The sequence below is a fragment of the Lygodium microphyllum genome, chromosome 5, assembly GCF_053477565.2.
Source record: "Lygodium microphyllum isolate KBCC chromosome 5, Lygodium_microphyllum_v1.1.10, whole genome shotgun sequence".
Lineage (NCBI taxonomy): Eukaryota > Viridiplantae > Streptophyta > Polypodiopsida > Schizaeales > Lygodiaceae > Lygodium > Lygodium microphyllum.
In genome coordinates this window covers 152,143,523-152,157,444 of record NC_141139.1, presented here as the reverse complement: position 1 = coordinate 152,157,444, position 13,922 = coordinate 152,143,523, and the positions used below count along the sequence as shown (strand labels likewise).

General features: G+C 41.5%; 1 protein-coding gene across 6 annotated transcripts in view; it reads right to left on the bottom strand.

Moving 5' to 3' along the window:
- PRMT7 (protein arginine methyltransferase 7) overlaps positions 1-12,770 on the bottom strand; it is a 163,506-nt gene extending 150,736 nt beyond the window's left edge. For 4 of the 6 annotated variants that reach the window (XR_015690948.1, XR_015690950.1, XR_015690949.1 and 1 more), the window contains exon 1: positions 12,411-12,770. Coding sequence is in view for 1 of the 6 variants with exons in the window: in XM_087678532.1 (XP_087534658.1) it covers positions 12,411-12,616 (206 nt within the window). In the remaining 5 variants the exon portion in view is untranslated. The remainder of the gene's footprint in view (positions 1-12,410) is intronic. The other 2 variants (XR_015690952.1, XR_015690951.1) reach the window with 2 other exon arrangements.
- Between the last annotated feature and the right edge of the window lie 1,152 nt (positions 12,771-13,922).

The window sequence follows — 13,922 nt, the reverse complement described above, 5'->3', positions numbered from 1 at the left end:
AGAGAAAGACTAAAAACACAAGAAAAACCAACAGCAGCAGTCAACAGGCTGAAATCATCACGGAACAGTGTGTGGCAGGTTGGAAACAAGCACCAAACTATTGTAGACAGCAATGGCCAGCTTGGACCGTGATGTTCTCCACGTCGGGGGGGTATGGGCAACAAGCTGAACGAACTTGAAATCTGCCAAAACGAGATTAGGGAGAGTGGTGAGCTACATGCCTATTTGTAGAAAGTTTAGGACACCCAAATTAGGATTTTGCATGTGGGACACAATAACTCTCTAGGATCACATTTCTTTTTAAAATAGCTAAGCGCGTTTTGGGGTTATTTAAGTCAAGCTAAGGCATTTTTAGCTCAACACCCCCTCTTAGTCCTATTGAGTCATTGTGCCCCAAAGTACGGGAAAATAAGGATGGATAGCCCCACTACCTTCATACAACAAGCAAAGCAAACCCACACACTACTAGGATAAGTGCCTAGGGATACCTAAGTGTGTGTGTGCTTAGCAAGACAAGCAAAGCCAACATGCAAGCATAGGGAAAATTTGCCTTCAGAGAATTACCATATGCAATGCCACAAATATGGTGGATCCAAAAGCGACCACTCATAAAAGACCTAAAAGAGATAAATTCACATAGATGTATGTTTACATGAACAAAGTGCCAATGCGTGGGGTAATGCAAAAGGGTTTACAAGATTTCATGCTCATTCAGAATGTGATGCAATGGTACCACTCGACAATGCCCGCACAAGGGAATTATTCACTTGTCTTAGTGTCCTTTTACAATCATGTCATTCTAACAATACAGATGGAGTTGCAAATATTCTTAAGTACAATACAAAGAAAAAATGTCTAAAATGTCTAAAGCTAAACTGCAAACATCATCATCGTCACACTAAACAAGAGCAAAAACCACCCCCTCTCAAGCTAAAGGAAGAAGCAAGAGAGAAGCACCCTCTCCCCGTCAATTTGAAGAAGTAGAGGAGGTGGACCCAAGTGAACAATCCGAGGTAGAATGTACTGTAGGATCGGCCAATTGACCGCTTTGGTCAAAATATCTACAAAATCGTCGCTTGAAGAGACAAACTCTAGGCGAATGGTACTAGCTCAACCTGCTCTCTCATAAAGTGAAAGTGGACTCTCACATGCCGCATTCGAGGTGTGATAATCGGGTTACCTGTAAGGGCAATGGCACTCTAGTTGTCGCAATAGACAACTATAGGAGAAACACAAGGAAACTGAAGCGCAGGCAGCAAGCTCCTCAAATGGATGGCCTCAATGTTACCATCAAAGAGAGCCCTATACTTAGCCTCCACCGCAGAAGCCGTCACCATCTCCTAACCAAGAAACGGAGGCCGTACTCAAGGAAAAGAGGTAGCCGCCATGGGAATGACGGGTGTCAATATCTACTGCCCAGTCAAAATCGGTGTAACCCTGCAAGCATAAACCATGTCCATAAGTTAGTTCATAATGAAAAGTGCTCTTGACATCCATTTGGTATAGTGGCCAACCGTGGTGAGTGGCAAGCGCAACTAGCAAACAAAAAGATGTTATCCGAGCAATGGATGCGAAGGTCTCCTCATAATCAATACCTTGCTTTTGGCGAAAACCTTGCACTACAAGAGAAACCTTGTACTTATCTAGAGTCCCATCAGCCTTTAGCTTGGTCCTAAAAATCCACTTCATCCCGATAACCTTCTTGTGACTAGGACAATCTACCAAGGTCCAAGTCTCATTCTAATGAATACTATCCAATTCCTTCTCCATGGCCTCACGCCACAGAGGATCTTGGAGAGCCTCCTGCCAACTATCCAGCTTCGAATGTTCAATGTAATCAACCGTAAAGATTGAAGCATATGAAGCCTAAGGGCAAGCCGAGTAGATCTTCTAGGGCCCTCCAAAAAGCAATTCTACTTAGAGCAAGATGCTCCACTGTCCACAATCTAAGTAGGTTGCAGAGGCCCTAGAAGATCTACTCTAGCTCCACTGTCCACCATCTTGTTGAAAGACAATTCATAGATATGGACGAGACATGTATTAATGCTTTCAGGAACATGTATTAATGCAATCGGGACAGATCAGTCATTGAAATTCGAGGGTTTTGCTGAAATTGCTCTATTTTGGCAAAATTGGCCTGTTTTATGCATGACAAAGAAGATGCAAATGTATGGTTGATACTTTGAGCACAAAAATTTTAGGGTTTTTTGACCGTGCGTGTCAAATTTTATGCCCGTGGGTACATGTACAACAGAAATTGCAGCTAAATTTTGGGACTTCTCATTTAATGTGATGTATTTGCCCTTGGAACAGCTGTAATCAATTGTGGAATGCTGTAGCACATGGTTTGGTGCTTCTGAAAATTTTGACTTTGGTGCACATGCTTTACTTGCAGATACAGATGATGATATACATACTTGGATTCTCAATTCAGGTGTTTCCTTTCATGTCAGCTCTCATCGTGAGTGGTTCTCTGACTATACAGGGGGTCGACATGGTATTGTCCATCTTGGGGACAACTATGCATGTGACATTGCAGGTATTGGCAATGTGCAGTTGTAGTTTCAGCACGATTCTGTCTTCACACTTCAGCATGTACGGCATGTACCTCAACTCAAGAAGAGCTTGATTAACACAAGGCAACTAGATGACGATGGATTTCACACCACCTTTGGTGATGGGAAGTGGTAGATCTGTAAGGGATCTAGAGTGATTGCCAGAGGTTGTAAAACTAATACCTTGTTTCCTCTCCATGTATCTAGTGTGAGTGATCATGTTATTGCCATGATCGAGCAACCAAGTGTTTCTTTGTGGCATGGCTGGTTGGGACACGAGTCAAACTGGAATGAAAGTGCTCTATTGTTTGGGTTACTTGCCTAGTCTTCATTATGCTGATTTTGAGCATTGTGATCATTGTGTTTATGGTAAACATGCACGGACATCACATAAGAAGTCTCTTTCGCTGAAATCTTCTCCTCTAGAGTTAGTACATTCCGATCTATGTCAGATGCCATGATTATATTTAGGGAAAAAGAAATATTTTGTTACCTTTGTCGATGATGCTACATAGAAGGTATGGGTTTACCCTATTTGTAGCAAGGATGAAGTACTTGACAAGTTTAAAAAATTATTGGCATTGGTTGAAAATCAGACTGATAAGACACTTAAATGTCTTCGCTCTAACAATGGTGGGGAATATGTTTCCAAGGCCTTTCAAGCATTTTGTGACAACAAAGGGATCAAGAGGGAGCTCACTGCCCCTCATAATCCACCCCAAAATGAAGTTGCATAAACAGCCCGAAAAGACTGAGGAGGTCCATAGGGTTGTATTCCAGGAAGAAATACATTTTGGACAGCAAAATGTGCCCACTGTACAGTAGCAAATACCTGTTGTAAATGAACCTGTAAATGCAAAAAATAATGCTAGAAATGATCAGCCAGCTATTGCCCATGATAATGAGCCACTATATGTGCAAGAACAGCCGGGACAACAAGCTGAAAATGCTCAACCACCAACAACAATGCTCACTGGGTTAGGAGATCATCTAGGGCTACTAGACAACCTGATAGATTCATTCCTCGGGCAAACAATATGGCTGATTATGTCATGTTGACAGACTGTGGTGAATCATCTTACTTCAGGGAAGCAATGGATAAACAGGACAGCAAGAAATGGTATAAAGCCATGTTATCAGAAATGGAATCTCTTGAGAAAAATGACACTTGGGACTTGGTGCAGTTGCCTAAAGGGCAGAAAGCACTTCCATGCAAATGGGTTTAGAAGATGGTCACTTCTGATTCCTCACCAAAGTACAAAGTAAGATTGGTTGCGCAGGGGTACAAGCAAAAACATGGAATTGACTTTGATGAGATCTTCTCTCCTGCAGTCAAGATGACTACCTTGAGAACCATTTTGGGCTTGGTTGTAGCTGAAGATATGGAGCTCATACAAATGGATGTAAAGATTGCATTCTTACATGGTGATCTGCATGAAGGCATATATATACTGCAACTTGAAGGGTTTGTTGAAAAAGGGAAAGAGAAGATGGTATGTAAACTCAAAAGGAGTTTGTATGGGCTGAAACAAGCACCAAGAGAATGGTATCATAAGTTTGATACATTAATGCAGTCTCAAGGTTTCCATAGAAGTCAAGTGGATCACTGCTTATACACCAAGAAAACAGCAGATGGCAACCTGATAATCTTGGTTTTGTATGTTGATAACATGCTGATTGCTGGCAGGGATACTCATGCCTTGGACTCACTGAAGCAAAGTCTTTATAGCAGCTTTGACATGAAGGATCTTGGTGATACAAATCACATTCTGAGCATGCGAATACTCAAAGATAGATCGAACGGATTACTCTATCTATCTCAACACGAGTATATCTCCAAGGTTTTGCAGCATTTCAATATGGAGGGGGGAAAATAATTGGGGTTCCATTGCCTCCATATGTGAGACTCAGTGCAGAGGACAGCCCTATATCTAATGACGAGAAGGCCGAAATGGCCAAGTTAACATATGCTTCAGCTGTTGGCAGTTTGATGTATGCTATGGTTGCTACACATCCTGACATTGCCTTTGCAATGGAAGTGGTTAGCAAATACATGGCAAACCCAGGTAAAAAGCATTGGGAAGCAATGAAAGGTATTATGAGATACCTCAAAAGGCACAAAGAAGTTGTGAATCTGCTTTGGAAAGCAAAAGGCATCTGCCATTGGCTTTACGGATGCAAACTATGCTAGTCGTGCGGATTGCAAAAAGTCCACTTCTAGGTACGTGTTTACCTTTATAGGAGGAGCAGTCTCTTGGATCTCCAAGCTACAAAAGTGTGTTGCATTATCTACTACAGAGGTAGAGTATGTGGCTGCCATTGAGGCATGCAAGGAGGCTTTATGGCTTTCACGCCTGGTGGGAGAGCTTGGCATTACAAAGTTACATGTTCTCCATTGTGATAGTCAGAGTGCTATCATGCTAGCACAGAATCACGTCTTTCATGTGAAGGCGAAGCACATACAGGGGAAGTACCACTTCATTAGAGATGTACTTGACACAAGAGCATTGAGCTTGTCAAAGTGCATACAGATGATAATCCTACAGACCTTCTCACAAAGGGTCTTCCAGCAGAGCGGTTTGCTCGTTGTCAACAGATAATGGGAGTTGGATAGATATATGTATTTCAGCTTTGTACATACCTAGACTTAGCTGATTCTTTTCTCCTCTTAAGGCACATTGCCTTTAGGTGAGAGGTTGTTGGAAATAAAGGTCCTCGTGCCTTTTAAATGTGCTCGGGTTAGCACTTGTATTTTCATATATATATCTATCTAAAACCCTAAAGTGGTGCACTCATCATTGTACCCACAAATCGTGTTCACTCTCCCCACTGCTCTACTCTCTCTCACTCTCTGTCTTTCTGCTACTAGCAATCACTGCGTGTCTTGATCCTCGTACCCTCTGAGCTCAACATTCTTCTTAGGTACATTCTACCACCCTCGTTTAAGAGAGGATTGACTATTCTCTTGGGTCTCACTAGATAAGGTCTGAGTGGAATTTTGAGGTTTCTTACCCTTCCTTTGTTGTTCCTTCTGAGAAGTGGCAACAAGAGCCTCCCTACAAGAGATGCCCCATAAAACTGATCAAACAGCCTAGCATAACGCAAGAGCTGACACTCAAACTCATAGAATATGGGCATACTAGGTTACGAGATAACCTGCTACACAAAGTTAAAGTATTTCCTTGGTAACTTGTTTACGAACAACATGACTTGGTCATCAGGGGACTTAGGAGTCCCCCATTGTATTAGAGAACTCAGCGAGGAGTTACCAATACTCAAACAACTTGACCTTAAGGTCATCCTTATCATTAATGGTGAAAATCTTAAGCTCATGGTCAAGATTAATACAATCAGTCCTATCCCACGCCACATAGTACTCAGTCAAGTGTATCCAATACTCTAACGCTAAGTCGAAATGCTGAAGTTGAAAATGAAACCTAGGTAATAAGCATTGCATCAACTCAACTATAGTGGAGGCATTACAAGCCTTCCATGAGCAGATGACCGCATATGAAACAATATCCCATAGGTTCTAGGAGTCTAGGACATGCCTCATCAAATTAGACCAAGTGGTATAGTTAGACCCGTTGAAACAAGTTTTGTCATTGAATGAGTTCTTAGCAGATAAGGAGCTAGAACCATGAGGTGCCGATGGAGGTGGATAAGTGTAATGTGGTGTGGTGGAGGATAAGGATAAGGATAAGAAATAGGGTAGGCAAAAATAGGCCGCTAAGGTCCAATGAGTGTTGATTGCTACAAAAGCACTCCAACAAAAATGTTTCCATAAGGTGCCAAAGGTGTAGATAAAGGCATTGGGACACGGTAGCCCTATCTAAGAGTCGGCTGGGCACAACAAAATGACGGTCCACTAGGTAAAGCCATAGAGACAAACTATGGTACCAAATGATCCACACTTAAAGAATACTCTGAGGGGGTATGGGAGGATGATCTCCCATCACTGGTACACGGTTACACCACCTGAATAGGAGAAAGGAGCCCTAAAGGCTGTGCCTAATGGAGGACCCCCCAGTGTGGTGTGTGGTGGAAACATAGATACACTTAATGGAGGCTGAAGGGAATGTTCAAGGGAAGATGAGGAAGGGATGGGTCGGAGCCCAAATGCATTTGTGATAGGTGAAGATGTGGGAAACATCATCGGTTCCTTTTGTCCATTAAATGCAACAAAATGAGATATACCTGCTCCAATATGACCATGAGAAACAAAATTATTTGAAGGAAAATGAAGAAAAGGGATACTTACAAGTTCTTGCTTCTTTTCCTTACCTTGTCTAGAGTTTTCAAAGAAATATCTATCTTCCTTATTACTTCCAAACCAAAAGATGTTATATATTACCCCAAGAGGATCTCCCGAACCATGAGGAATAGAATAATCAAATAGCATAGAATCAAAAACAAGATTATGCATACCTAGCACTAAAGAAAAGAAGTAAGATGGAAGTGGTATGTAATCCGTGCCAATTTCCACTTGAGGATGGCCAATCCAAAATGGAGATTCCACTGTACTTGCATGGTCAATAGTTCTGCGCACTGAATCTAAAGGAGAAAACTCAAGCTTACCTTAAATCTGCTACTGAGCCTTATGCATAAGGATGAGATTTGTGCTCGACGACTGAAATCCCGTACAGTCAATGGACTCCATGGTAGTCTAAAGTTTCTCCACCCATGCCAAATCTAGCAGGGGCAAGCTAGGAGGCCCACTCCTCGTTTTTTCTTGACATGCTTGGCTGTGGAGTTTGGAGCGTTGTGTCATTGTTCAAAGTCATTTGAACCTTCTATTGTTCTTGCTTCTGCGGAGGAGCTCTCCAATTAAATCCAAGGTTTCTCAAAGAGAACTTGGCTTTGACACCATGTGACTGTTAGCAGAGTATTTGTCAGCTCATGTGTGAGTCTGAGCTTGATCTGGGCTGGGCATTTTTATTAGGTATTTTAGGTATTATCTGGTGAGGCATTTTATGCCAGTGGAGCATTTTATGCACCAATCGGCCAGCATTAATGCTGTCCGACCAGCATTATTGCTCCCCACTTTTTCAATCTATATATACTCAGTGGCTCCTCCTCAGTTATCATCATCATCACCTTCACTATTTGCAGACTCTGTGGAGAGAGGAGCCAGTGCCAGTGCCAGTGCCCACGGAGCCAATGACTCACTGTTGTATGCGACTGTCTCGTGTTCAGATATATGGATTCCATTTCCCGTGCATACATCTGAGTTCTCATCTGTATCGTTTTCTTTTCTCTTTTTGTCGTGTTTCAGCAGTTTATTTCAGCACATGTTTATGCTTCCACCGCTGCTCCACTTCTGACAGTGACAAGATGCTCTAAACACAAAAACACAATACCAATCATGCAATAAAGCACAAACCGATAACACAAAACACAGTTAAGGTTAAGGTAACTCAGAGAGAATGAACACGGATAATAATGAAATGAATGATTACTGAATATACAATGCTCATGCAACAAACACACTATACAAAGAGTGAATACTGTACCACAAACTCTTGTATCTCAAGGATTAGGGTAAGGGTAATGAGCTGAAGAGTGTTGTACTTTGGACGGATCCCAAAACGTAGCAAGGCAACCCCTAGATGTCGAACACCAGCAAACGTAGCCAAGGAAGGCTTGATCCAATGCAAAGGACACTGTAGGATAGAGAAAGACTAAAAACGCTGGAAAAACCAGCAACAGCAATCAACAGGCTGAAATCAGCTCCGAACAATGTGTGGTAGGTTGGAAACAAGCGCCAAATTGTTATAGACAACAATGGCCAGCTTGGACCACAATGTTCTCCACGTCCACAGTGTGGGCAGCAAGTTAAAAGACCTGAAAACTGCACCACAGTGTGGGCAGCAAGTTAAAAGACCTGAAAACTGCAAAACAAGATTAAGAAGAGTGGTGGGCTACATGCCTATTTATAGAAAGTTTGGGACATCCAAATTAGGGTTTTGAATGTGGGACACAATAACTCTCTAGGATCGCATTTCTTTTTTAAATAAAATGTTTGCTGCATAACTTAAGCATGCCTTGGGGCTATTTAAGTCAAGCTAATGCATTTTTAGCTCAATAAGATAGATTAGGGCCCTGCACAAGTACTAACTAAGGGCAAGATGAGTAAGGGTGTCGATTAGAGGAGAGAGAACATGCCTCACTGAGGGGAGAAGAGACAAAGATGATGATAGCTAGAAAAGAAGGAGCCCATACAGCTAATGATGGCCACAACATCGAGGAGGAGATGAGAAGATCATCACAATGATGAGAATACAAGAGGGCAAAGGGTTGGGAGACTAAAATTAAGAAATGCACAAATCAAAAATTATTGTGCATTAATGCTTATTTTACTCTCCTTAAAACAGTCTTAAAAAGCAGCCAAATGTTGAATACCAAAAATAAAAGGCTTTGCTTTTGAGCAATATGATAAATGCCCATAGACCCTTTATATAGAGTATGTTGTGAGCATCCATCCTATCCTTGATCATTCTAATCAAGCAGCCATCTATCTTCTACCCATACTCTCTAGAGGACATCACCAACCCATTGGATTTCTACCTCAGCCATCACCTAGCTTGAAATATTGGAAATGTCGGTTGAAGCATTCCATGTGAACACACCTTTACACATTTATACTTGCAGATGCATTAAATAATTGTTTTTTGCATATGGATGAGGCTCCAATGCCCCCACCACCACAACCCTCTCACAATCCCTCTCTGGCAATAGAGAGTCATGAGGGATGACCGAACCACTAGTGCCAAAAAGAAAAGGCCAGTATAGCCTTCGCCACCCAATGTTAGAGTCAAAGTTTGAATGAGAGGATGATTACTCGTCCAAGAAGTCCTTATTATCCTCCTCGTCTTCCTTCTTCTTCTTCTTCGTCTATTGTAGTGCCACTAGTTTCTTACAGTCCTTTTGAAGATGCCCCTTATTACCACAATGATAGCACTAACTTTTCTCCTACTTGTAACCCCTCTTTGAAGTAACAACAACATCCATCTTGCTACTAGACCAAGATAGTAACCTCCCTTGTAAATGCAAAGTAGCCTCATGCTTAAGGAACATCAAGATCAGATGATCAAAATTCACATCTATCACTAACGTGTGGGCTCATAAGCCATTATTTCCTACCATCAAACTCTAGAGGCACATTGTAGGGAACAATCCCCACAAGGTGAGCCTCGAGAAGGGCAGACTGCATGTTGCAAAGCTGATCCTCACTCTTGAGCACCTTGAGAAGAAATGACTAAATCATTTCAATCACCTTGAACCTAATATTTTATAATTATCCATAAACGATCATAACCCGTGGTCAATGCAGCCTCGTACATCAGCTGAAGCTTCTCCAACAACTCTAGAGATGTCCTAATGGATGTATCCACCGGAAGGACTTTCTTCAAGATACAACGAAAGAGAGCCGAATGTGCCCAAGCATTGCCATTGTCCCAAGTAAGTATTCGTTCCTTGTAGTTATCTTTGTCCCAATCATTGGGAACATGGGAGAGCTTTCAAATGTACCAAAGCCGCTTCTGCATAAAACCAACCCTTCATAACAACACTCTGAGTGAGAGAGTTAGGTCCTTTTAGCTTGTTATCAGGATTGCAGCATGGAGGAGCTATGCAGGTGAGATGCAAAGAAGATAATTAAAGGGGAATGAGAGAGAGGCACTTCAAAGGAACAACCCAACACAAAGAGTTCAAAAGTTCAAGCAAAATAAAGACAATTCAAACACACACATAGACGTGAAGAGAGTGAAGTGACAGAAGCACAACAACTAGCACGTGTGATCCTGCTTCTGAGTGTAGGCAAATCAGGCTCAAAAACGCAAAGATGGGTGAAAATGCAGGCTAAAGATGTTGAAGCCTGCAGGAAAAAATAGAAATCGACTACACAATTTGCAAAATGTCAACTGCTAAGAAGAAAATGGTGGTTGATCAGTAAAACACAGTATGGAACAGTAAAAATGCAGGTAGAGCAGCAAAAACGCAGGTGCAGCACAGTAGAAACAGACTGCCCTAATGTTGAAAATTGCTGCCCAGTCAAGCAAACTGTTGCCAAGGCTTTCAAGAACCAAGACAGCAGCAAACACAAAAATCTAGAACAGTCCACATGCAATCAGACCTGAAAACAGCAGTCAAACAAAACAACCAACACCAAAACCAAGAGACATGGGCTCTAGCCTCTCATAACATGTCAGGAAAGTGTAGCACAATGAAAGCAAAGGGACGGTGCTAATAGATCTGCTGTAAACACAAAGAACACAATGAACTCAAAGAGAATCAACTCGAGAACTAGAATCTGTACACCAAGGCTCAAGAGTGTATACAATGGTGCATGTTGTGGACAACCAGCAGAGTGCAGTAGTCTCCATCTCTCAACTAGGAAGCAAAGTGTGCTGAATGATTGAGTATCTGGGTGTCTCCAATAGTGGAGGAGAGGCTGCCTAGCTACAGAAATACATCAATAATGACCATGTCACAGCATTGAATGCGGCCCAAAGTACAGTCAGCAAACACTAAATGAGCCAAACACAAAATAGAAATGCACTCCGACAATAAACTCTATCACCCAATATATGTATTATGTTAACAAGAGCTACCATCAAACTTTGCTTCTTGCATGTCACCATGTGTTTTGTGGGGTGGCCCAAGCCGTTGGGCCGGGACGGGGGGGAGGGACCACTAGAGAGTTGACCAAATGGGTGTATCCCAAATGCTTAAGTTGAATGCGTGGTGACCAGAACTCAAGCGTGTGTCTCCCAAGGAACAAAAGACACATGATGTGTTTAAGAGCCAAAGTCCAAAGGTCTAGTGGACCAATTAACTGGAGAGTTGACCAGATGGGTGTATCTCAATTGTTTATGTTGAATGCATGGTGACTAGAACTCGAGCGTGCCTCCCAAGGAACAAAATCCCATGATGTGTTTGAGAGCCAAAGTCCAAAGAAGGTCTAGTGGACCAATTAAATATGAAGGAATGGAGGTAGGGCTGGGTAAGATGCAAGATCATGACCCCTTCTCAACTGTCAAGGGGGATTAGTTTCACTTCCCCTTGGTGTGCTTGAGGTCCAATTGGTACTTGAATTTGCATTACCCAACGATTGTCTAGCCTTTGTATGGCACTCATAGGAAATCCAATTGGCCCATGTTTCTGTGATGGAAATAGATGTGCTGTGAAGGTGAACAACATGAGAGAGCTAAAAGGAATGAACCTGACAAGGAATAATGAATGACTCGGGCTGTCAACCCCGAGGTTTAAAAATATTTAATGAATAAATTGTGGTGCATGGTTATGCCTAAAAACAGGCTACACATGTGAAGCTAGCCAATCTAATTCTAGAGGCAAAAATATGGTTAATTTGACATAAATGGTCCAACCCTAACTACTTGCAAATGACATGTAGCAAACATGGTGCTTTGCTTTTGACAAAGTGGGTGCCCAGATATGGAGTTGGACATTGATGCTCAACAGCCCCCTCTCGAGGCCATATCATAGAAAAGATGTTACTAGACTTACTTTAGTATGGCCCAGCTAGGGTTCTCTTGACTGGACTATTGAGCCATTTACATGCTAGACGTCCTCCCAAAGGTATTGAAAAAATTGCGACTTATGTGGCAAATTTTATAAAAGTGCAAGGTCTTCAATTGGATTAGCTGTTGGTGGGAGTTTAGACAACATGGAAAACAAGGAGACATGCATTCCTATGGTTTTCATTGAATGCTCTAATGTTGGTGAATGCGAATCCCTCACATAGATGTCTTTCTTTAGAGATGGTTCTTGACTCTTTAATCTTCCTTTTTTTTTTAATGGAATTAATAGTAATCCTTACTTTGAGGGGCTTACCCGATATCGAGGACACGGCATGACGGTCCAAGGTGACGCAAAGCCTTGGTGATGGCTCTCTCGAAGGCCGCATTTCTCTCACTGTCGTTGAGCATGTCGAGGTAGGACGTATGGGCGAGAGAGAGGCTCGACAGCTCATCGTCCTCTCGAACGGCAACCCATTCGAACTCGCCTGTGCGCGCGTTCACCCTCTGCTGCAGTATCATCGTCGTAAGGCGCTCTCGCTCTCTCTCGCTCTCTCTCTCTCTCTCTCTCCACAAACACAGTACGGAAGACTCGAGCCTTCTCGCTCGTGGAAGTCAGAGGATATGGGGGGCTCTGCCACGCGCCGACTCGCCATTCGTTCTCGAAGTCTGGCAAGTAAAGTTAAACTGCACAGTGCATTTGCTCTGGCGCCTTTTTTAAACACAAAATGGGATTTACTTACATGACTTTAAAATAGTCTAGTTATTACTTGCATGTGGTGTGACCCTACCTTGTGTGTTGTTCGAGAAGCCCAATCTTTTCCATGTGCTCAATTGGTCGATGAGCCCACTGTCCAATTAAAAAATCAAGGTTTCTTCTATCAAAAACTATTAAAATTTTAGATAAATATGAAATTTTTAAAACCTTGAATTTTATAAGATTCTCTAATTATAAAAATGGTAAGGAATATGTAGAAATTGATTCAAATTTCCCTTCAATGTCTTTTAAGTAAAGATTTTTGTATCTATTGTCAAATTTATTTTCCAAGAACATTGTTATACCCTAACCTAACTCCACCCAAATGATGGTACCAAATAAACTACTAGAACCGGCATCACATTTTTAAAGAGCAACTCTTGAATCTTTTGAAGCTTAACATCACAATATTTAATAGCACACCATATCATCAAGATGATGTACATTGTGGTATATTCTTTCATAATTTAAGAAAATGTCATTTCTATACTTGAATAAACATATAGTCCAAATGTCATTACAACAATAAAAGACATACTATTGTAAAACTGAGAGTTATTCTTATGGGCAATGCCCATGAGTTTCAATCATTTATGATCTCACAACAAACCTTTATTTTATGGAAGTATTGCATGTGGTTCTTCAAGACAGACTTTGTGCTTATTCAAGGGTTTTTTTTCCTTAATGACATGTTCTTTTTCCTTTGTCATGAGCGATGCTCAAAATAAATCTTTTTCCAAAAAGTCAAAAAACCTTCAAGTGGGAAAAAACAAGGTTTTCTTCCAAAAATCTAAAGGTATTGAGGTAAAAATTTATAAAATTTTCCAAGATTTATAAGTTTTCTCACCTTCGAATTTTATTTTTGAAGATAAATTTCAAAAATTTAAGGTGGGATTACACTGTGCCTAGGTTTTTTCAAGCACTAGTCATGAGAATGAATGCAATAACGAGCTTTACAAGTCCAAAAGCAAATTCTTCTCATAAGCTTCCTAAGCATTGGTTATGTTCCATGCACACACAAATTCATTTTGCATTGTCACAATATAAGTGACTAGTTGTAAGCAAACTCCA